Below are 26,223 nucleotides of genomic sequence, written 5' to 3' on the forward strand. Positions count from 1 at the left end.
AAAATAAAGCAAATGGGTAAAGGGGTCTTCGGGGTCAGGAACTGCTAATTTTGGCAGACAGGTGTTTTTGTGTGAAATATGTGCTAAATCGGCGCTAGCATTCCTTAGTTCACATGGGCTAATATCAGATGACCACTACCAGAGCCATTGCTGTCTAAAGGTAACAGAAAGGCAAGACTCCAGTGGCAAAAGAGCGACAAATTGGATCACGGAGAGGTGGAAAACCATCACCTGGTCTGGTGAACCAAGATTTCTGTTTCATATTGCTGATGGGAGGGTCACAATTTGTCAGAAGCAACATGATCCATTGAACCCTTTCTATCGTGTCAACAGCTCAGGTTTGATGTTTTCTTTGTACACGCGGGGTCTTCTGATACCTGTAAATGATAAAATGTATCCGTATTATTCTAGGTTCCAAAGAAGTAACAATATGCTACTACATGGGTGTCTGTAATAAAGTGTATGCATAGTAAGGCCCCATTCACACTTCTGGAAGAATAGGGCAACTTGCAGTTAATAAAATAGAGCTTGTTCTGTCAGATACTAGAGGGTTTAGTGGCGTAAACCCTACAATTTTGAGTTTGTAATCGCTCTCTAAATAACCAAGACGCAGATAGACTTCAGTTTCAGTGAAGCGCTGGAATGTGTAACCTTTACATAATACTGAAGTCTTGGAATCTGACCTAAAAGAAGTATAATATAGGTGAACTGTAAGTCATGCTTAGTAAGAACACATTGTTCTGTTTCCTTCAGAAAATGTTGCTGTGCATTCTGCTTGGAGGGAAAGATTAATGTAACGCATGTGTTCACTCACTCTTGGCTCTCTGTGAGACTCAAGTTGCCAGAACAACTACTTAGATTGCAGAAATCAAGTTTGTTTCAGTCAGTCCAAAATGGAGCGATTTTTTTTTTTTTTTTTTTTTTTTTTTTTTTTTTTTCCTTCAAATTTTATTTATTTATTTTTTCTGCTCACTTTTCTGGCACAACGTGGACTTGCTGGAACTCTTGATGCCGCACAACCTTTTGAATGTTTAAATATGGTACGCCACTTTAGACTTCAAAGAAAGCATTTAACACTATATATAGTATTTTTAAGTTGCTTTTTATTGAATTTTTTTTAATTTGTTAAGGCCCGTTTTCACTCTTCTCAGTGGTCTTTGTTTCCTTGGTAGCTTGCTTGTTTTTTTTTATCTTCCTTCGGGATCTGTAATGGTCATGTGCAGGAAAATATAAATCTGTAACCTAAGAGCTCAGGCATACTGCCATAATAGGACTACACAAAAATTGTAGAAACCTGTAAAAAAACAACAAAAAACCCCCCAAAACTTGAAGCCATAGATGAGCTCTTTACAGTACTTCAGATCTTATGTAGTAACATTAGTAGATAAAGTTGTATAAAGATATAACTTCATTATGTCCAACTGACGCTAGGTTCACACTTGGGTTCGGGTCTCCGTTCTGTGCTTTCCGTCTTCTACATGCAAGAAGACGGAAAGCACAGACCGGGTCTGGTTGTGAGCGGTGTTGAGCGTTTTATGCTCTCCGCCACGAAACCGTTTTTTTAAAATCAGGACACAGAGTACTGCATGTCCGACTCGGTGTCCGGATTAAAAAACCCGGTTTCACGGCGGAGAGCATAAAACGCTCACCGCCGCAAACCGACTCCTGCAGGTTTCAGTCTCCTGCCTCTGTTTTATGCAGGAAACGGAAACCTGCAGAACGGACTCCTGGGCGCAGATGTGAACGAGCCCTTATAGACCTACCAAGTTGATCCAGAGTAGAGCAAAACCTTGTACAATGGTTCCATCAGAGGAAAAAAAACAGTTTCCCAACGCCAAATGTGACAGTTGGAGTATGTCCCTGGATCAACATGCTAACCCTAAAATTTCTATCTCCCATAATCCCAACTTTCTTACAGGGTTTGATTTCACATTATTTACTGTGCAGCCAAAATGACAGATCGCCTGTGTTCTATGGTCGGTACAATTCCAGGGAAACTACATTTGACAATACTTACCGTGTATAGCAGTGGAGAGAAGTCCATACTAAGAGGAGCCATGTAGAGTCTGTGTACCGAGGCCTAAATGTAGTTATACGTATTATGATATGACCTCATAAATAAATAGGATAGGTACAGTACGGGTTTCTTCTAAAATATGATATATGCAATAATTGGGGCTGGGCATTTAATCTAAAAATCCCTAAAACAGAACATTAACCAGGATAACCAATGTGATCTTGTTCATGTGGTGTTTGGATCTTTTTTTGTTTTTTGGGGCTCAGTTATTACAACATTTGGCGTATCGTTTGAACCGAACATGTCCCGACCGAAACTGCTGTTATTTTACTTTGGGTTCTCTTCAGACCCCAAATTATAATAAACTGATGGCTAGGAGAGGCTAGGTACATAAATAAGTGTTGCTCACATCTCCTGGGCTCCAGAGAGGTGAGTAATACTGTTTGTTTTATCACCTTCCTTGGCCCTCTGCTTATTATAACTCTTGAGTCTGAGGTTTTGGTTCCGCTATGTTCGGTCTAAACTAAACTGACAACGATCCTCACTAGACGAATCTCACAGGGTTCACCCAACACTTAATCATACTGTTAAATTGGCATGGTATAAATAATCGCATAGGAGGTTAAAAAGCCCCATTAAAGATTTATCATTTACCCCAGAAATCTGGTGTAAATGGTACTGGAAGTGAGCTGGCCTAGATTTCCCTCTAGGCACACAGCCTGGTAGTGGGCCTCATTTATGAGGAGGTGTGTGTCTAGTCATAAGGTGTACCCTCTGCTGGAGGATAGGGTTATGAAGACTGGCATTAACACTGGTGCTTATAAATCTCTATTATTCTGTACTGACTTAAACAAGAGTCTTGTTGATTCAATAGAGGGATCCTGAAAACTGTAATCTTAAATGCATGGCCCAAACCACTTTTTTTTTATTGAGCATATGACCTTTGAATTTTCAACCAGAAAGTTCATTTTGTAATATGTAAATAAAATGTATGGTTTCATAATGTCATAATTTTACCACAACCACTTTTTCACAATTTTACCACCATATAACTGTAGCCTAAACAGGTTTTTAGCCTTTTTTGACCTGCAACTAAAAGCAAGGGTAGAGACCATGCACAGATCGCTTTCAATTGTATGGGAACTTTGAAAAACAGTTAGTGAGCCTTCATACGGAGTTTACGCTCCGCTCATTCTGAACGTAAACTCGTTCAGAATGAGCAGCGTTAAAACAGATCCCATTGATTTCTATGGGTGCAGGCATACGCGTGCTACGCATTGAAATCAATGGGAGGCCTCTTTTTTTTTTTTTTTTTTAAATATAACCTATTGCTTTCAATGTTATATGCGCGTATGCCGGCACCCATAGAAATCAATGGGATCTGTTTTAACGCCGCTCATTCTGAATGAGCGTAAACTCCGTGTGCAGGCTTCCTTAGGCTGAGGCCCAACATTGCAAAAATGCAGCTTTTTGTGTTGCAGAGTTTGTTGTGGTTTTTTGAGCCAAAGCCAGGAGTGGATTGAACATAAGGTAGAAATATAAGAACTTCCTATATATTTCCCATTTTTTTTGTTGCCATTCTTGGCTTTGGCTCAAAAAACTGCAGCAAAATCTGCAACAAGAAAAGCTGCATTTCCGCAACATGGGGACTTAGCCTTACAGGCAGGCTATCTTGGGCCTTCACATATTTGGGTATGTTACTAGGTTTATCGATTATTATTACTTGAGTCTCCCATCAGTCTCTAGTTGAAGACTTATCCTAAGGATAGTTGGGAGACTTGTATTTTTTTTTTTTTTCTGGATCCCAACTAGCTTCTATAACCTAGTTTAGTCTCTGCACCCAGGAAATGTCTAGAAATGCCTGCTTCGTATGTCATTGACTACAGTGGTGTCCATTGATTAAGTGGACATTTCTTGTCAGTATGTTGAGGTAAAACCAGAAAGACCTGCAGGGGACTAAGAAAACTTTAGAATGACAGCAGCAAGAAATAGGTAGGTAATTTTTTTTTTTTTTTTAGCCTATTTATCCTTTTAGGTTTCAGATCATAGGGGTATTTTGGTCTGTGTTTTCATAATCCAATAGTAGTGCATGGTGCAATTCACAAAAACCCACAGTCTGCATGGAATAATGTCAGTTGGCACTGCTTCATTTTTAGGATGACATTGACATTTCCTCTGGAACAAACAGATTAAGGCTGAGCTCACAGAGTTTTTTGGTCAAGATTTTGAGGCCGAATTCGCTCAGGAGTTTTTTTTTTTTCCAGGAGCCGTTTCTTCCGGCTCCTGGAAAAAAGAAGCGACCTGCTCATTCTTCAGGTGGATTCACCTTGCGAATCCGCCTGAAGACACTCCCCCCTCCCGACTAGGCCCATTCATTGGGCCTAATCCGGAGCAGAGTGCGCAACTGGATGCCAGCAGTGTGGTCCTCACAGACTGCTGTGGGGGCAACACGGTGGCTCAGTGGTTAGCAGTCCTGGGTTTGAATTCTGCCAGGAAGAACATCTGCAAGGTGTGTGTATGTTCTCCCTGCTTTTGCGTGGATTTCCTCCCATTCTACGAAGACCTACTGATAGGGGAAAAAAAAATGCACATTATGATCCCTATATGGGGCTCACAATCTACATTTACCCCCCCCCCCCAAAAAAAAAAAAAAAAAAAAAACACTGTGAGCTCTCTGCATGTAGCCTGAAAACTGTTTCAGACTGTGTGGCACAATATTAGAAGTGTATTCCCATAACTCTTGTTCTGCAGCCTGAAGGCTCTGTACTCTCTTCACTTCCTGAATTTCTCGCACATTGGTGGGCGTGGTCTCACTTGCTCTGCTATCTGCTATGCATTACCACAGTATGACACTGATGTGGAAACTGATGTAGCAGTGCTGGATTTTGAGTCAGCTTGCATTACATACAGAGGTAACGGACTCCTTATCTCAGCCCTTATCAGCCAAATTCAATTAAACCGGCTGATGAGTGGAAAAGCTGAAGATGGACAGCACAGTAATCCTGGAGCTCTCATCTCCCCCTCCCCTATATGAGGAGTTCCATTGCTTGTCAGCCCCTCCCCCAGAGAGCAGGCAGCTACTTCACTTGACAAATGAGCAGATAATCCCAAGGACCAGTGTCAACAATGAAGTGAATAAATTAAGATAGCGGCCAAAGCAGATTTGATAAAGCAATGTATTTAGGAAAAGTCTTATATCCACATAAACTAGCAGTACAGATAGGATCCTTGTTATGGGACAACCCCCTTAACTTCTATCCCGGATATACTGCAACAAAACCTACTGGTGTTTAACTTGATGGGGTTTTGCAGTCTTACCTGTATCTAACTATAGCTGACCTGCTTCATAACGGTTTTACTATTATACACTCTCCTCTACACATTGCATAGAATTGGTTTAGATGGCAGATCGGCTGACTTGTTGAATATAACATTTCCCTTTGCGTACCGACTTGAATCTTAGGCGAATGAACTCCCATTCTGACATATATTGTGGGATAAAAGTGTACACATTAACCTGCAGGATGTAGGTCATCCACCATCGCATCCAATCTCATTTCCTTTCCCTGTAACAGGAGGCCCCTGGCAGGGAGGATCAGCCATGTGAACTCTGGCTGCTCAGCTGTGTGTCCTTTCTGGCATAAACTGCATGCTCAACAGTAACAGACGGGAAGCCCTTTCCTTACAAGTGTGTTGTAATTGTTCAGGCTCAGGCATGTTTGCCCTGGCTCTACTGGAAGTTCTGGGAAAGCTGCCTGTTCATTTCATATTGTTACAAGTGGGCTTTGTGGTGATCCTCTACATCTCACAGTGTACTGTAACTTCCACCATGTTGTAGGTACACTGTACTATATGTTAGTAAGTGTTGACTGTTGCAACTTCCTAATGTTTCCTGTATTACAAAGTAGCCATTGCTAAACTCTGAACTTGGCTGTTTACATACACTGAGGAGATTTAAGACCGGCGTTCAGTACCCAGTCTTGGTGAAGCCTACATCCTTTTAATAGCTCAGCCACATTCTTGTGTGCCAGTATTGAAACCTCCGTCAGTCAGTAACTGGTGGGGATTTCAGTGATAACTCACGCCTGATTTGTCTGTATACAAAGCTACAGCTGGTGCTAAAAAGCATAACAATGTAAAAATAAGCACATTATATGCTCATGTAATACTTACATATAGTATGCATCACCAAGGTATTGACTAGACTCTAGAGCAGGGGTTCTCAAACTGCGGCCCGAGGGCCACATGCGGCCCGCCAAGCACTTCTGTCTGGCCCCACCGACAACGCTGGCAGGCGTGCATTTATAATGAAGCTCCTGGGGAGCTCGGGCCAGGCCATGGAGCGCACTTCACTTTACCTATTGGAGGGCACCGCTCCCGATGTCTGTGCGACCTGCTCTGCCTCCGGCCCACTGTTTAAAAAGTTTGAGGACCCCTGCTTTAGAGCATTTATCTTTGCAGGTTATAAATCGAGAAAGTGGTACTCCCCCTCCCCCCACACACACAAATATACTTGCATCAAAAATGTGCAACTTTTATGTCAGAAAAGTATATTTTTTTTTTTTCTAAATACGCAACAAACCATCTTTACCCCCTCAATTTTTTTTTTTTTTCCCCCCCGCTATAAGCTTTTTTCAAAAGCAAGCAGTTTGTCTGTAACTATCAACCCATTTATTTTTATAGGCTCACCTAGTCCATACCGTACACCCAATCTTACATTCAGGTGCCTTTTGCCAGTTGCAGTCTCCAGTAAGTGCCACTTTCATTACTTGTTGTGTGCCCTTCTATTCGGGCACTCGGTGAATAATGAAATGCTGTCATCAGTGGCACTGTACAACAAAACCAGTGAAGCAGGGAAAGGACTGCGCTGGCAATTACCTGTTAACCATTAAAGAAGCTATTCATCTGTCAGTGGCCTTTGTGAAGGTAAACAGCCCACAAATAATACTTATCTGTCTGGAATACTTAATGAACAGCATCTCACTTCTCTTTTATTTACATCGTGCATATTTAGAAACTTTCTTTGCTTACAGTATATAGCGGCAAATGACAGGTAAAATCATAAAATATTAATAAACAAACATGGGTGTAATGAATGCAACCATGTTACTATCTGTATAGTAAGAATGTGCAGTGGGTACCTGTTAGTTTGCAATGGGTCTACACCTCAATGTGCCCCTGATTTTATGAGGATTGTTCTATGCTCCATCACATGCACTATTTTGGGGTTATTAAAATGTGGTTCATGTGCTTGAGTCTTCATGGTATATTGACGCTTCTGTCTTGCATCCTGTAGTGTTTATGTGAACTTATCCCATCATTTCATTCTCTGCAAAACAAAAGAAACAGCACCGCGCTGTATATAGTGTAGTAAATGTGAATAGTGAGAAAAAAATCCAAATTCAGAATCGCTCTCACCTGGTCAGGTTGTGAGAATCACATCTATCATTTGGGCTCTGGAACCGCTTATCAGGAGATTCCTCTCTGGGTGAGTTCTCAGTTGCAGTACCCAGTCACCGATGGTGTATAAATATTTAGCAAGGACCGTAAGCAAAGGACTGCGCTTCACCCATGTGTTTAGGCAAACTTCATGCGATTTTATTAAGGTTCACAACACAACGCGTTTTGGGTCTGCTGACCCCTTCTCAAGTGTTCAGGAACTTTTGCCGTGGGCTGGATGTGTCAAGGTTTGTCAGGTTTATAACTAATTTACACTCCTTTTTAATCAAAACTTGAATGTTTAAAAATGATGTGGAATAGGAGCACACAATTCATAACGTTCCATTCTATATTTCCCTCACTTGCATATATTAGACCCCCTCCTTTAAGCATCATGTAAAGATATCACAGTAAGGGTGCATTCACACTACGTAACGCCGGGCGTGTATGAGAGCCGTACACGCCGGCGTTACAGCAGGGCTGCCGAACACTTCCCATTCACTTCAATGGGAGCGCTCGCAAACGCCGCTGTTACGAGCGCTCCCATTGAAGTGAATGGGAAGTGTTCGGCAGTCTGCCGTAATGCCGGCGTGTACGGCTCTCATACACGCCCGGCGTTACTCAGTGTGCATGCACCCTAAGGGTGCATTCACACTGAGTAAACGCTAGCTTATTCTGAACGTAAAACACGTTCAGAATAAGCGGCGTCTAAAGCAGCTCCATTCATTTCTATGGGAGCGGGGATACGAGCGCTCCCCATAGAAATGAATGGGCTGCTTCTTTCACTCCGTGCAGTCCCATTGAAGTGAATGGGGAGTGCCGGCGTGTACGCTCCGGCATGAGCATAGCTTGCCGTATACGCCGGCACTCCCCATTCACTTCAATGGGACTGCACGGAGTGAAAGAAGCAGCCCATTCATTTCTATGGGGAGCGCTCGTATCCCCGCTCCCATAGAAATGAATGGAGCTGCTTTAGACGCCGCTTATTCTGAACGTGTTTTACGTTCAGAATAAGCTAGCGTTTACTCAGTGTGAATGCACCCTAACTGCTTCTGTTTGCAAGGTGTTCTAGCAAGAATAATCTGCTTGCACCCAGAAAGAGTTTGCCAAGTCCTACAAGCCTTTATTTTTTTTAAGCTTCCTCCCTGAGAAAAAAAAAATCTTCAAGTGCAAATACATTCACAGAATTTTCCACTAAAGAATTATAAAAATAAACTATAGCAATAAAATGATACTTTGTTCTGAAACGTAGCTTTCCATTCCTTCTTTCATACGTCTCTCCCAGAAGTTCATCCTTTTAAACTTCAGTTCAGCTCTGTTTACCTATATCCTGAAGGCAGTGACTTTTTTTTTTAATTATATTTTTATGAAATACTCTACTATTTTTCAGCAATGTGAAAAATAAAGTCAAAACTACAATAAAGCCCATTGGCTATAGAAAGCGGCTATAATGAGCTGTTTGTCTTTCACGGAGTCTGCAAAATGGAGAGTGGAGAACAGACCTGATTAGGCCATTGTAATTTAGCAAAGTAATTCCAGGTGCACCATGTGGTTTGGAAATTGTCCATCCTGTTTCAAATGGGATGCAGGGATGCTCTCCATGAAACGTTCATTTTTGGTTTAAAGGTCAACCGGCCAAGGATCACAGTCCACTTCCAAAATAACACTATAAAGTGAAGGCATACATTTGGGGATGGGGGGAGGAGATGTTAAAGACCACCAACATCCTTTGTATTTGTTAATAAGTACCCCTCCACATTCTGGTGCAGTTGGAAATTTTTTTCTTCTATTACCAACCGTTCCTGAGCAATCAGTGCAGTTAATGTTGGTGCTTAATATAAGTACTTGTCTAATATGGTACGTAATCTAAGTAGCATATAAGGCACCAAAAGGAAAACTGGGAGCGAGAGAAATATTCCAACTGTGCTGGAATCAGTAGAGCGGCACCTGGCAGTGAACACATTACCTGGTTTAAAAGAGCACCATGGAGTGCTCCAACAAGTCTATCATGGCAATATGTAGACCCTAGGGCAGATTTATCATTACAATTGGAAGCTTATTTTGTGTGATCTAACCAAATAATAATTACTCATGAGAGAACCCGCTTTAATACTTTCCTGCTGGATTAATTTTTATTTTTTATTTTTTTCCTCATGCCATTCACAGAGTTGTATGAGGACTTAATTTTTGCAGGACAAATTGTACTTCATAATGGTAACATTTAATATTCTGTATGATGTCCTGGGAAGCTGGAAAACAATTCAGAATTGGGTGGAATTGGAGAAAAACTGTGTTTTAAACACCTTGTTACAGATTTTGTTTCACATCGTTCACTAAGCAGCCAAAATGACACGTCATCTGAATTCTAGGGGTTGACTCTGTTACGGCAATAACAAATTTGTATAGTGTGTGTGTGTGTGTGTGTGATGTATGGTGGTGCATAAGGAATCTTTTTTTTTTTACGGAACTAGATGTACTTTATCAATTTGGGGAATGTCTCTTGCTTTGAAAAAAGCAGAGGTTTGGCTATTTTGATTTTTAAATATTATTGTAAGTTTGTAGACCATACATTTGTAGACTCAGGGATATCTAATTTATGTGTTTCACTTTAAGTACGTTTTTTATGTGTTCTAGGCAATGGGGGGGGGTTATGTAACTTTTTTAGACCCCTCCCCCCATGGGTCTTTAGCCACTGATACAATTAATTTACATGCTAATGTGTGATAATACTGCATTGCAGATGCATTGTAAGTGTATGCCAGTTTAATAAACTCCCAGCTGTCATGGCAATGGATCGCTGCTCCTGGAACTCATCTGACGATCCATCCCAAAATAGTAGTGCCTATGCATCACTAGTAAAATGGTATCGAAGTCATCTTTGACAGAGGCACCATGGGATCAATGCCTGTGGTCAGTGCAGACATTGTTGCTGGGTCTCCACTGTATAATATTCATAATTTAACCCTGGAAAGGGTTACAAAGCCACTAGTCGTTACTAGGAGGTTCATAGATGTTGATGTCACCAGTTTTGTCATAAGAATAGGTGTGCAGCACTCCGTGATGGGATCCTATATGCCAGGGTATGGTTGTAACCCAATAATCATCCTGTGACTTCCATAGCAGTGACCACAGTTCCAAGGGTTGACCTGTAGAGTGGTTTCAATGCAGAATATATAAGACATTTTTGTTAAATGTAGAAACTACCCTACAAGGCTGGGCCATTAGTTTCATACAGATTTTCCTGCTATCAGAGTTTTTTCGATTTCCATTTTGGTCATGGTTTTGTTTTTGGCCTAGTAGGCTTTATGTTTACCGATATATCAGGGGAATCTATAGGAGTTCTTCAGCTGATTTGTCTGACATGTATCCCAGGCTCTTCCTTGGTCATACATTCTTTAGCTGTAATTGCAGTAATGGCCTCATATAGGTATCAATGGCTTGTGTTGGGCTTAGCAGGTGTTAATGGGTTTCAGTCAATATACTCATTTTATGTGTAGATTGAGAGATAAAACAGAGGGTTGGATATAGGCGAAAACCGATCCCAGTAGCTGTGACCGAGGGAAGGTAATGAGTGGTGAATGCAAAGGAAATCCTGAGTGAATATAAGGAAGTAGGTGTGTCTACTTGAAATATATATCTAAATATCTACTTCAAATAATCTTCTATGTGCGTACCGTGGTTTAGCAGATGGCTGCAAAGTACTTGGCAAATGTGGCACTGGGAAAAAAAGCTCGATTCTCCATCAGAAATGGTAAACTGGTTGATATATTTTACATAATGCTGTATGGCATACAATCACCCCATATTGTTACACTAGCTTGTGTTAATTTAAAGCACCACTGGTGAGAAGTAGAGTCCAGGAAGTCACAAATACTGCCAATTTTCATAGAACTGGAAAATGACTGAAGGAATTACCCTTAAAGGAATCCTATCATTAAAACTTAATTTTTTTTTCTCACTAACGCATCGGAATAGCCTCAAGAAAGGCTATTCTTCTCCTACCTTTACATGTCTTCTCCGCGCCGCTGTTCGGTATAAATCCCGGTTTTCATCAGTATGCAAATTAGTTCTCTCACAGCACTGGGGGCAGGCTCCAGCGCTCAAACAGCTTATACAGTATTGTAAGTGGCCACTTTCTTGTGGCCGGCGGGCTTTGCCCTAGGCCCAAGACCTAGAAATTTGAAGCCTGCGCTGGAAGAAGATCCGTGAAGAGGCCGTTCCTGAAGAAGATGGAGGCAGCGCTGGAGAGTTCTCTCGCAGTATTGGGGATGTCCCCAGTGCTACGAGAGAACTCATTGCATACTGACGAAAACCGGGATTTATACTGAACGGCGGCGTGGAGAAGACATCTAAAGGTAAGAGAAGAATAGCCTTTCTTACAGCTATTCCAACGTGTTAGGGCCCCTTCACACGTTGGAAGTGCTCGGCTCATTCCCAGCCGTACAAGCGAGCGCTTCTAAACACTCCCCATTCACTTCAATGGGAGCGCTCGTAAAGCTGGCTGGAATGAGCCGTGCGCTTATGCCGTGTGAAGGGGCCCTTAGTGAGAAAAAATTGAGTTTTATTAATAGGATACCTTTAACCATGGATGCTTAGCAAGAAGATGAGGCAGCCTAAGGTTTATTTATTTGAGGTTAGGAGTTAGTGGACAGAGATTTCTTGTATTGGGATATGGTTATTACAGTGACCTTTACAGTATGGTTGACAAGGTATTTTGGGGAATTCTTTATTTTTTAACCATAGTCTTTGCTTTATAAACACTTGGAGCTATGGTGACTACATCTGAAATCTGGTCTAAAATGGGTTAATTTTTGGTACACACTGAAACTTACAAGTCGTGTGAACTTGAACATGATTTATCACAGTAGTTGATGCTGGATGGCAAGTCTGACACATCTTTAAACTGTCTGGTCTAAGTTTATACCACCTATTAGATAAAATTTTGATGCATTTTGTCACACTTTTGCCACACATCCCTATTTCTATGAAGCAACTGTCCTTTCCTGCAAAGACGCACATACTTGTTGAGTGGGTAATAAAAAATGTGATCTTACACCATTTTAGCTCATCGTGTTTATTTTACACTAGGATTGACTCATAACCCCAGTAAAGTTGCTGTGCAGATTTCTTACCTTTTTTTGTATTCACGGACAGATATTCATCATTGCCAGAATTTTATCATATTAGGCCAGACTGACGTAATCATATTGGTTTACCCTGTACATTGTATACAGTACATTTAATATTCTCTGATATGCGTCCAGTAATACAAACAAAATGAACGTTTAAAGCTCAATGTGCAGAAGAAAAGGTTGCATCTAGGGATCTGGTGAGATATATGGAGTACCAGTACTTTTTATTTTACAAAAAACCACATGGACTCTTAAAATGATCTGTATATTTTGTGGCAGACTAGTGAAGAAGGCTTTGCTATTCTGCCCATCAGAAACATGACTCCTTAACTCACATGCTCTCCACTCAGCAGCATGTTGTATGTGATTTGTATTGTTTATACCCGCCAATATTAACTTGGAGAATGTGGCATAACCAGTTAAACAATGGCAGGTTCTTTGGGCAGATCTTTTTCTTTCTTTTAAAACATGTGTGCATGGTGAATGTCATTTTGTATTGTAAGAGCAGCCATTGGGGTCAACAACAAATTGCTCCAGGGAGCTCCTCACTTTGAAAATGTCTTTTCCCTCTTGAAACCATTTGCCTTTAGTTATACTTGTGTGACAGATGGAAGGTGGCCTAGTGGCTAGCACTGCCCCCTGGCTCCAATATAAAGTAGATATGCACCACTTATCTGGTATTGAGCCAATGTGTCTAATATTAAATATATAATAATTACAGATTACAGATACTTTATAGTCTTGTTTCTATAGTTGCTATCCACTATCTCTATGGTATCAGACTACATATAAAACCCCGGGTAGTCTGATCCTGTGGACATGTTGCTTTCTACCCAACCTTTTTTTTTTGTTTAATTTGGCAAATGGTTGTTGCAAAGAATTAGAGGACCTATAAAAAACATTGGAAATGTATGTTAGATGGATAGGATGTCTAGCCTCTCCACAGTACTGCAGATTGCTTAATAAATTAGGGTTATGCATTGTTTGTCAGGTCACATTTTCTCTCTGCGTTTCATGCGGAAACTACACTAATCCCATATAGTCTATGGGGTCGGCTGGTTTCCTTAGGTAGCTGCTTTTTAATTCATATAGGTTTCTGTTCAGGGGGGGGGCTGTTTTTTTTTCTTTTAGATTCTTCCCCTCGCCCCCAAATTCAATCCTTATTTTGGCCAGGGTTGCACAGGACTACTGCAAAAATCGCCCAGTCCAAGCGGGCTTTACCACAATTCTATGCAGATTTAAAACCCACTTGCTAAAGGTCACTTTGCAATGTGGGTTTTAGTCACAGCATGTGGATGAGATCTGTATAATCTCATCCACTGTGCTGCTACTGTAGATTGCAGCATTACCAATTCTGTAGCGGCTAGCCTACTGCGACCATGGCGTCTGACATCTCAGATTTTTAAGTCCCTTTTTTGTGTTCATTTGTTACTTTGTCGAGGTTCTGGTAATCCGTTACTGTAGATTCACACTATTCTTCGGGAACTCCATCCCCCATTCCACTTAAAATAGTTTGAGGGAAAAGTCCTGCAAGCAGGGCTTTTTCTCTCCGGTGATTTCAGTATAAGAAGGGTGTGAGCCGGCCGGAAACACCGCACACCCCATTATAATCTATGGAGTCTGTGGATTTCCACGAATGACCGCTTTTTATTAGTTTTTTGGGTTCTCAAGCGTGCCCAAAGAATGGAAACCTAAACGCTAGTGTGAACCTAGGATTAGAGCTGTATAAAGAAAATTAGTAATTAAATAATTGTGTATTGTCCGTTGTACAGTGGTATAAAAAGTGAGACTTTAGTCTCAGTACATATTTATTTTAATGAAGGCCTCTGAATAGTAGAACAATTCTTTCTTGGAACGGTTTGTGCTATTGTTGGAAGGTTGTTCTAGGACAGCGGTCAGCAGTGCCAGGGTTGGCATCACAGGCGTATGTCTGCGCAGGGCGCTCTCTGCTGTTTTTAAAGACCTGGCAGTTCTGCTCCAGGTGACAATCCTTGTAATGGACCATGGAAATGGTGTGAGTGGAGGATGCACTGGTGAAGAGTACATAAGGCATGGTGTCCTAGTGTTCAGGCCTGTAGACTAGTCAGAGGACACTAACTGTCTGTATAAAGATGACAGCTAAACTTTCCTTCATTCATAGGCGTGAAAGAGTTTTGCATTTTTTTTCAACAAAAAGACCACTCCCACAAAGTAGGCATACTGCAGACTTCTCTAAGCCCCACAATTCACACCCACCTAATAGGAATAGTTTTGCTAAAACAGTTCTGATTATCATGTAAGAGGTTGACGCTAGCAGTTATTGCATGGCACACTGAGTATTTCATCTTACATATTTTTTTTTAATTGAAAATTGGCACCTCGGACAAAAAAAGGTTGCTGACCCCTGTTCTAGGATATGTGAAAGCTAAGTAATAAATGTCACTTGTGCGAGAAGGCTGCCCTCTAGTGGCAAACAGCTGATGTATACAGAATTTGAGTATAACACTATCATAGGGGTGGTTTGGGGATTTATAAGAGACTAGCTGGTACCTGCGACTTCGTCTGCGGTGATTGTAGAAGTGGGTATATACAGGTGCGGGTAAGGTTTTCGTAGTGTGTATAAGGGATGGGATATGAAATGTAACTGTGTATCTTGTTTTTGTTGTAATTCTGAGAATACGTGAGACTTTTGTGTTGAATGTAATTTGTAGTTCAGCTGCTATACGGTGTTGGTATAATCTGTACATAGTGTCTTTGGGACAGAGGTATTTCAAGTGAATATACTTGGATATACGACATTGTATGATTTGTTATTTTCCGCCAGTACATGTAAGTTTTGGGCACAGGATACTCCTGAGCAAGCAACATAAAGTCTGGCCCTGTGCATGTCAGTTTATTAACTCCATGTGCCTCTTATTAATAGCAATTAACCCCATCATGTCCCTCACATTAACCCCTGTGTAAGAGTTACTGATATGTGAGAGACTTGGAGGTAATAATTAAGTTTTTTTTCATTATTGAGGTCTTTTATTAGTACCTCCATATGTCTTATAGTAGTAACCTTTATATGAGGCACACAGGGGTTAATATGAGGGACATGATGGGGTTTATTCCTATTAATGTGAGGCACATGGAGTTACTAACACTAAACTAATAATAACCCCAAATGCCTGACATTAATGAGAATAGTAATCCTATGTACCAGTGTGTTTTTCAGTTTCACTTTGCTAGCAGCTTCTTCTTCTCCTCGGGGAATGTTTGCAGGATGCAGACCACTATAGCAGGCAGAGACCTGAGATTAAGCTCCACCCCCTGGGTTTCCTGCACCCCTCTCAAAGGGGAGTGTCCTTATGCCTCAGCTCTAGCACAGCACTGAAGACTCGGACTTCATTTAACTCTTGCAGGTCCTGTGCTGCTGGCATGCCAGTGAAATATGGCAGGAGTGCCACTCTTGGCATGTGTGCCAGGGGTTGCTGACCTCTGCTGTAGAGGGTAATATGAATTTTGTGGCTTGCTATGGTCCAAAGTGTGTGAGATTGCAGAGATAGTGATGCAAGTTTGGGTTTTGTGGGGGTCCTGGGAAAAACGTATGTGTGCTATTGTGACGAAAAGTGACTGTTTGTGGAAAATTTCAGCCAAATCGGTGGAGCGGGTTTTGCGTGATTTGAGGAACAAACACACAAACCCACAAACATCCAAACTCACAAACTTTCACCTTTATAATATTAATAGGATTCTATTGTCTTGCCGTTGCATGAAAACATTTACATTAAACATGACACTGTTAAGTGTTATTTTTGCATTTCCAAGTAATAGGTGACCATATGGCTACCAAGAACTGAAAACAAGGTTGAAGTCTCTATTGAATGCTTTCCTTGTTAACCAGCTAATAATGTGATATATAAAATAATTTCACATTTAGCATGACGTATATTCATTGAGCTGTGATATATTTGTGTGTTCTTCTTTCATCTAATTTTGTTTGCTTTTACATAGGAAAACGCCTTGCTGATCCGGGAAGTAGAGGTAGATAAAGTAAACAGTCTGGAAAGGAAACACGTAGAAGCAATTAAAAAACTCTGGGAGGACCCTGGGATCCAGGAGTGCTATGACCGGAGGAGGGAGTACCAGCTGTCAGACTCTGCTAAATAGTAAGTATACTATACATGTACTCTGCTGTACAAGATGATGACAAAGGCTTCGGTACACAGGGCTGTGCAAATGTATGCACTGGTAACTAAAGAGCAAGGTGTTGGCATGGAGCTATGAGGCAGATAATGACCTTACTATACCCAAGATATGTTTTATGTATGCGTCGTGGGTTTTTTTTTTTTTTTTTTTTTTTTGTTAGAGGTTGTCTATGGACTAACTTACCTTACTTCCTCCTTGTATTTAATTGACCCAGGGCTGCCTGAGTTGCTCTGTCTCTTCCCTTCTCATTGGGGGTACAGACTCTAGAAAAGTCAGATAACTACCTGTGAATAATGAACAGGAGAGAGGATGCAGAGCAACTCGGGAAGGGGGGCTGGTTCCAATCATGTGATCCAGAGTCGGAATTGGGTTGGAACTTGCAGGTCCAATTTAAACCAATACACACAGGAAGATGTACTAATATATTAAACCATTCCCCAGAGGCATTCTGGGACTTCATTACTAAACCTTTTTATTAATATTTACAGTTATTTATATAGCCATAACTTATGTTTTCTTGGCCTGTTTTTAAGTAGTACACTTTTAGGTTACATATAATATATAATTTGAAACGTGTGTTTTTTTTTTTTTTTTTCCTTTGTTTTTAACGTTAATTAAGGTGGAGCTAAAATAAAATAAATATAGACCCATATCATTTTATCCTTCCATGCTCAGAGTTGTATCAAAGCTTGCTTTTTACAGGACAAGTTGTCATTTTCTTACATACAAATTTGGGGCACCTACAACGTTTTGATCCCTTTCCTTGTCTGTTTTTTTTTTTTTTTTGTCAGCAAAAATAGCCAAAAACAGTAATTCTAACCATTGTGTGAGCTTATAGGAGTATTCCAATACCAAATCGGATATGATTTTTTTTTTTTTTTTTTTTAATGTTTTACTACTGTTGCAATATATATATAAAAAAAAAATAATGCAAGTGTATACAAAAATTATATTTGCAAGTGTAAATCTTTGTGGCATTTTTTTTGAAAGATAACTTATATACAGTATTTACTACGCCTAGAAGGTTTATATACAACACTATATGCTACGTTTGTACTATGCTTGTCATTGCTATACACAGAGTCTTATAGGGTTCCACATATGGCATTTAGGTGGAGATGTCCCTTAATGCCTTGTGTACATGACATTCATTGCTGTCTGTCTGCATGGGGCTGATGTGACTATATTTTGCAAACCAGCATGGTTGTTTTCTCCTGGGCTCATTGGGGATAAGAAATCTGTGTGGTTATTTTTGACCTTCACATGTAGATAAAGAAAGATTGAGTGACCATGAGTGACTCACTTGCTTTTAGTTTACTTATAAGTTTTATATTTGACATTTTTTTTTCTCCCAGCTACCTTAGTGACATAGATCGCATTTCTGTTAATGGCTACATTCCTACCCAGCAAGATGTACTTCGTGTCAGAGTACCCACCACTGGAATCATTGAGTATCCTTTCGATTTAGAGAATATTATTTTTAGGTAAGTTCTCTTAAAATTGTGTGAATGCAGAGTCTTCAGGTAGCAAAAAAGCTAGATGATATATGTGTTAGGCCATTCCTTACAGCTTGCCTAGGATCCAACCAAGTGTTTCCCGACTTTTTTTTTTTTAGTTCAGTTGTGATGTGGTTTTTAGCGCAGTTTTGAATTTATAATTGAAACATGTTTGAATTAATATCTTTCACTTGTAAAATTAGAAAACCTCAACCAAATACCACATCAAAGCCTCAGTTTTCTAAATGCACCCTCAAAGCTACATCATGCTATACTTCACCTTTGCTATGTATCCTAAGTTTCCCACACACATTAGAATGGTCCCCCAGTTGCTCGATACACATTAGACCCCTCATCGTAATTGTCTTGTAAATAAAAAAAACCTCATACTTAACCAGGCTCATATTGCTTAAAAGATTATCTAAAAATCAGTAAATGTAAAGCCACTCTTACATACAGTTTTGCAGAATAGTTTCAGCCAGAGGTGAAAAAAATGCTGCAGACTAAGAAGGCTTTCAAAAATAAATGTGTTAATAGTACTTTAATTTTGTCAATTAACAAAATTAACAAAAGGAAGTCCATGAAATCTAAATCCAATCATTATTTGGTGTGGAACTTGACAGCGGTTGATCCAAACCTTTTGGAAAACTAACCACGGATCTACCTATATCTGCTGAGTGCCTTCGAAAACTGTGTACAAGTTGTACCTAGAAGAATTAATTCTGTTTTGAAGGCAAAGGGCGATCACACCAAATATTGATGTGATTTAAATTTTTCTTGTTCGTTCACTTAATAGTTTATACTATAAGGTACACTTAATATTTAAAGTGTACCTACAATTATAAAAAAAATTATCCTGATAGACCTCTCAGTTGGTTCCATCGGGAGACCCGAACAATGGCGAGGTGGACTGCTAAAACAGCGGTTACACATGACGTTCGACAGACTCAATCGTTTTTAAACTTTAACTAGTGGAGAAAAAAAGTCTTCCATGCAGGACTTTTCCTCTGCCCATCTTCAGCAGACACTGTGACAGAGACTCAGCAGCTGATTTGAACGGAGCGTTACAAAATTTCTTATATTCACATGCGCTATTCATTTATGAAATATTGCTTATACAGTACAGACCAAAAGTTTGGACACACCTTCTCATTCAAAGAGTTTTCTGTATTTTCATGACTATGAAAATTGTAGATTCACACTGAAGGCATCAAAACTATGAATTGACACGTGGAATTATATACTTAACAAAAAGTGTGAAACAACTGAAAATATATCTTATATTCTAGGTTCTTCAAAGTAGCCACCTTTTTGCTTCTATTACTGCTTTGCACACTCTTGGCATTCTCTTGATGAGCTTCAAGAGGTAGTCACCTGAAATGGTCTTCCAACAGTTTTGAAGGAGTTCCCAGAGTTGCTTAGCACTTGTTGGCCCTTTTGCCTTCATCTGCGGTCCAGCTCACCCCAAACATCTCGATTGGGTTCAGGTCTGGTGACTGTGGAGACCAGGTCATCTGGCGTAGCACCCCATCACTCTCCTTGGTCAAATAGCCCTTACACAGCCTGGAAGTGTGTTTGGGGTCATTGTCCTGTTGAAAAATAAATGATGGTCCAACTAAATGCAAACCTGATGGAATAGCCTGCAGCTGCAAGATGCTGTGGTAGCCATGCTGGTTCAGTATGCCTTCAATTTTGAATAAATCCCCAACAGTGTCACCAGCAAAGCACCTCCACACCATCACACCTCCTCCTCCATGCTTCACGGTGGGAACCAGACATGTAGAGTCCATCCGTTCACCTTTTCTGCGTCGCACAAAAGATCTCAAATTTGGACTCATCAGACTAAAGCACAGATTTCCACTGGTCTAATGTCCATTCCTTGTGTTCTTTAGCCCAAACAAGTCTCTTCTGCTTGTTGCCTGTCCTTAGCAGTGGTTTTCTAGCAGCTATTTTACCATGAAGGCCTCCTGCACAAAGTCTACTCAGTTGTGGTAGAGATGTGCCTGCTGCTAGAACTCTGTGTGGCATTGACCTGGTCTCTAATCTGAGCTGCTGTTAACCTGAGATTTCTGAGGCTGGTGACTTGGATGAGCTTATCCTCCGCAGCAGAGGTGACTCTTGGTCTTCCTTTCCTCGGGCGGTTCTCATGTGAGCCATTTTCTTTGTAGCGCTTGATGGTTTTTGCAACTGCACTTGGGGACACTTTCAAAGTTTTCTCCATTTTTCGGACTGACTGACCTTCATTTCTTAAAGTAATGATGGCCACTCGTTTTTCTTTACTTAGCTGCTTTTTTCTTGCCATAATACAAATTCTAACAACTATTCAGTAGGTCTGTCAGCTGTGTATCCACCTGACTCCTGCACAACATAACTGATGGTCCCAACCCCATTTATAAGGCAAGAAATCTCACTTATTAAACCTGACAGGGCACAACTGTGAAGTGAAAACCATTTCCGGTGACAACCTCTTGAAGCTCATCAAGAGGATGCCAAGAGAGGGCAAAGCAGGAATCAAAGCAAAAGGTGGCTACTTTGAAGACCCTAGAATATAAGATATATTTTCAGTTGTTTCACACTTTTTTGTTAAGTATATAATTCCACATGTGTTAATTCATAGTTTTGATGCCTTCAGTTTGAATCTGCCATTTTCATAGTCATAAAAATACAGAAAACTCTTTGAATGAGAAGGTGTGTCTAAACTTTTGGTCTGTACTATAAATGGAGGCACACTTTAAGAAAATTAACACATTCGGACATTGACGCTAGGTTCACACCAGCCGTGCATCTCTGTTATTCCGTTAGAGAACCAGAACAGCAGAGAGACGGGTTGCTAAAATACCTGTAACATACAGAATCAAACATACCCTTTTGACTGTAGGGTCTGTCAGGTGTCTCTTGTTTTTAAACTGAAACCAGTAGAGGAATCCGTGCTTTGCCAATTTTCAGGCGGACACTATGCAGGTAGGTCCTACGTAAATAAGAAAACCATAAAAGCAGACATGAATATGTACATGCCCCAGGACTTGGCTTGGCAAAATTACTTGCTACATTCAGAAGGCTGATATAGGACATCAATACAGCTTTTATTAGGTTGGGTGTTTGTTTTTAACTTCGATTTTATGTACAGGGGCCCTTTATACTCCTATAACCATTCATTCATGAGATAAAATGGTGGTGTTTGTCTTATCATACAGGATGGTGGATGTCGGAGGCCAGAGATCAGAAAGAAGGAAGTGGATTCACTGTTTTGAGAATGTGACTTCCATAATTTTTCTGGTAGCGTTGAGTGAATATGATCAGGTTCTAGCAGAGTGCGATAATGAGGTAAGTCTCAATAAGGCTGGAGATATTTCATTTTTTTTTTTTTTTTTTTTTTTTTTTTTTTTTAATATCAAAGCCATAAATGGATTCAGTAAGAAGGATAAGTACAAGTCCTCTTTTATGTCTCACCTACTTTTTGATTACACTCCTGGCTTTGGCTAAAAAAAAAATGCAGCAAAATCTGCAATCTATAAACTAAATGGGCAAATTTATTAAGACTGACATATTGTACGTCAGTCTTAATAACTTTCCTGACTGGCACAGGGAACTGGGGAGTTATGAAGAGGCTGCAGAACGGTCACAGATTTCCATTCTAATTCATGCCAGAAAACTAGCGCGCGTTTTAATAAATCAGTCAGCTTGAGGTCTCTGTCTCTGTCTCTGCCTCTCCCAATCACGTGACCAGGAGTCAGAACTGGGGATTTGAAACTGGTTCAATCTTCAACAAACGTCCGGAGCTGGTAAACCTGGTATTGAATACAGGCGGGTATGGTGAAATGTTTTAGGATTCTCCTTAACTTAGACCTCCTTGGTGGAAAAGGTGGAATGTGCTTTAGTACCACCTTTTGGAAAGTAGAGCTCTATAGTTCAGTATCTGCTTTTCCAAACAAAAAAACAACTACATTGCATAATCTGGGAATAATAGCCAAGCTAGAATATCTCCTCTAAAAGGAACTGGGACCCTTCTGCAGAGGGCTAGTTCCAGGATTTGCATATTCCTTACCCAGAATTCTTAGCAGGCTATGCATGGTTTAGTAAATCCCTGTTCCGTCTCTCCTTAAGACCTGGTACGCTTCTCACCCTTTAGTCTCTTTAAAAAATATTAATGAATACTTTTATTTCTTTTAGAACCGAATGGAAGAAAGCAAAGCTTTGTTCAGAACCATTATAACCTACCCCTGGTTCCAGAATTCCTCAGTCATTCTGTTCCTAAACAAGAAGGATCTTTTAGAGGAGAAAATCTTATTCTCACATTTAGTCGACTACTTTCCAGAGTTTACTGGTAGGTATAACACTTACTAGATCTTGACTAGCAAATAACAACATGGAAATGAAATGTGCCTTGAAAACAGACTTGGAAATTTGTCTTTAGTAGGGAGAAGTACACATTGTAGAATAGAAAGGCTGGATAACCTGCAGAGATGCAGTGTCCTGGAGGTTAGAAAAGCAGTTTATGTATTATACCCGAACTTTTGCAGAATATCTGATATTTAGCAGCTGTTTGCTGGTGCACATACATAGATTCTAAATACTTTACTACTGTTTAGTAAATCTGAATTAAGGGTACATTTGCATCTGTGGTGGAGGCTCGGTCTGGAGCCTCTGGAGTAAAATCAGTCTAAAATTGCAGATGAAAACTGTATGTCCTCAGGGAGTACTGGGCTTGTAGGTCTTTTATAAGAACTTTACCAATAAAAAGATAAATATAAGTTGATGTTTAATAATCCAAGTCATTTCAGTTTCATTTTTCTTTGGTCAATCCAAATGGCATCAGCAAGGCTTATTCTATATTATAGTCAATAAATGTAACATCCAGCAAGCAAGTTAGTACAAGTCAGACTGTCTAAAAGACATTTCAAAGGTTTTACATAGTTATGAATCTAGAATTCAATAACTAAATACTTGTGTTCCTGTTGATATTTTTTGTTTTATTAATTCATTCATTGTACAACTGCCATGTAAGGTTATTAAAGTATATGAAATATATGTGCTATGCTATAAAACCAAGATGCTGCACTTTTATATTGGCCCGCATTGTGCATGTGATATTTAAAAAAAAAATAAAAATAAAATATAATAAATATATATATATATATATATATATATATATATATATATATATATATATATAATGGATCACTGTGGCCTTTTTAGTACTTACCAAGCACAGTGCTGTAAGCTGTATAATGACTGTGCATGGTATTTCAGCTCAGCCACATTCATTTACATGGAAGTCAGCATGTCCCTGTGACCGATGGGCATGATGTCACTGGCCTGAGAAGAGGAAGTGGAGCCCAATATTATTGCCACAGAATACCCCTTTTACTTAAAGGAGCCTGTAAGGAGATGGTGGTTTGAAGCCCAGACAGCCATCCTATATTTTACGCTGAAACCACACAGCATTTTAGAAGAAAATAGCTTATTTTTGAAATGTCAGGAATGAGAGCTGTGTTCTGGTGGGTGTTCCCCTCCGACTTCTCTCCGCTATTTGCGTAAAGGGAGAAACCTGTTCATCAGGCCATGTGAGGAAAAGCTGGCGGGAAGCCACCCCCAAAGACACTTGTGTCCCAGGGTTTCAGAATAAAACACAGTTCTTTATAACCAGGAAGCCTGTTGTGATTTCAAGCTTTGCTACATAATTGAAATGCAAATTCTTGTGCTGCTCCTCAGATTCTGCCTCTGTTCACACACATTCAACCCCTTCACACTTGTATGCATTGCTGCACCTGCATAAGTCTTTCCTTTATAATTTTCCTTTTATTGTCCAAAAAAAACCCCATCTTGAATAGGAATTTCTTTTGTCTATTTTACACACTTATCCAACAGGAGATTCAGTGAGTACTTGGGGACCCTTTTTTTCCCTTAACCCTTTCCCTGCTATAAACAGAAGTATCATCCTGGGAGGACATATGAGATACAGAATCTGACGCTGATTTTGTTTTCAGTGGGAGGCAGAGATCGGTGCAGGACACTGACTAAATAAGAGTCTTGCCGAAAGGTACCTCAGGCGCTGCGCAAAGTAATGGATGATGTCTCCTAAACCACCAGACACAGCACTATGATTTATACATAAAATATCCTTCGCACCTCCTGATAGTATTTACATTTATTCTGTCCATATCTAATCTTTATCATAAAACATGTTGACATCTTCTCTAGTGACATCCATTACAGACGTGACTGTCAGTCAGAAAACACATTTTGAGCAACTGAATGTTGCAGTAACTCATTGTTTTCACAAAGTCCATATTTTGCTACCGGTGTAATGTGGATGCATTTATCTTCCCAAATTCTCGATCCCACACCAGAACCAGCTCTGATGGCCCACATGAGGTTTAACTGTTACAACCAAAATTTAGGAGCAGTAAGGTACTTGTGCTACGGCAGTCTGAAAGCAGCATTACTCTCCACATTACTTGGGTTTAGGAATATACATTAATTTATTTGGTTTACTGTTTCATATAGAGCCGTGATGGCGAACCTATGGCACGGGTGCCAGAAGTGGCACTCAGAGCCCTTTTTGTGGGCACCCATCTGTGGAGCAGATTATACTGTGTGGGGGCCACTGTGAAGCAAATTGGACTAAGTGTGGACCCTTTACTATTTATATCACACTGTATCTGTTTTATAGCAGACAATGTGATATTATTAAAGGTCATAATAACATTGCACGGTCCTATAAAACATCTGTACGATGTAAATAGTGAACATTAATTGTTCAAGATTATACCAAATGCAGAACAAAGTTGTATAATTGAAAGCCCCATTCACACGACCGTATTTTGCGGCACAGTAATTGTCTGCAATTGCGGATCCGCACTGTATTAAGCTTAAATTGCCATATTGGCACTTTGTGATAATTTAGTTGGTTTTGGGTTGCAGATTGGGTACTCGGTCTCTAAAAGGTTCGCCATCACTGATATAGGGGAATGAAAAATGATATTCCTGTGAAAGTCCTCAATTTAATAAACAAAAACTGCAAATAAATGCCAATTTTTGTATATCCGTGCTTGCAAAGTTGCATAAAGCTGGTTGTGTGTATTAAGTGGTTTGTTTTCTATACATTTTGTACTCTACACTACCCCCCCCCAAAAAAAAGTTCAAAATAAAAACTATTTTAATATAAAAATGTACCCTCCTTTCCTATAATACACATAAATGTAATTATATAGAAACACATTAGGTATCCCTGCATTACAAAAGACTACAAAAATATTAACTTATTTACCCAATACATGAACGCTATAGCTTTTTTTAAAAGCTTGAATTGATTCCTTTTTTAAAAAAACAAATAAATAAACCCAAAACAAATTAACAAATAATAATAAAAAAAAGTAAGTAAATGACACCACTGCACCCAACTACAAAATTCAGCAATCCTATATGGCACCTCCGCATTTGCATTTAAAGAGTGCAAAATACTAAACCCCATACATTCTTTGATTCCTGCTGTTGCCCTGATCAATATGACTTTTAGAAGGTGTTATACCTATTGTTATACCACTAGTTCACATACAAACTTCTAGGGGCCGTTTCTTTTGAATGGGTCGATGGATTTTTGAAAATGAAAATCACCAAATTGATCAGGGGCACAGAAAGAAACAAGTGAGATATGGCAGTTAGTATGTTGTACTTGGTGACGGACCCTCCATCACAGCCCACTCACTCAGCAATATGTTTTATGCAGGATTTCTCCTCCCATCACCAGGTATGATTGACAGTTTCTTCAATGTGGTCACTAGCTGGGTGGTAAGATCAGGAAGCCTGAGTCAAACAGAACGGACTTCCTCTCTAGAGATGAGCGAACACTAAAATGTTCGAGGTTCGAAATTCGATTCGAACAGCCGCTCAATGTTCGTGTGTTCGAATGGGTTTCGAACCCCATTATAGTCTATGGGGAACAGATACTCGTTAAGGGGGAAACCCA

At 40.0% G+C, this 26,223-nt stretch overlaps 1 protein-coding gene across 1 annotated transcript in view; it reads left to right on the forward strand.

The window, feature by feature from the left end:
- LOC142209281 (guanine nucleotide-binding protein subunit alpha-14) overlaps window positions 1-26,223 on the forward strand; it is a 123,082-nt gene that overhangs the window by 86,979 nt on the left and 9,880 nt on the right. The window contains exons 3-6 of the mRNA XM_075278219.1: window positions 16,564-16,718; window positions 18,114-18,242; window positions 21,449-21,578; window positions 22,425-22,578. Of these exons, the coding sequence (XP_075134320.1) occupies window positions 16,564-16,718; window positions 18,114-18,242; window positions 21,449-21,578; window positions 22,425-22,578 (568 nt within the window). The remainder of the gene's footprint in view (window positions 1-16,563; window positions 16,719-18,113; window positions 18,243-21,448; window positions 21,579-22,424; window positions 22,579-26,223) is intronic.

Source organism: Leptodactylus fuscus, chromosome 1 (assembly GCF_031893055.1).
Source record: "Leptodactylus fuscus isolate aLepFus1 chromosome 1, aLepFus1.hap2, whole genome shotgun sequence".
NCBI classification, from domain to species: Eukaryota; Metazoa; Chordata; class Amphibia; order Anura; family Leptodactylidae; genus Leptodactylus; species Leptodactylus fuscus.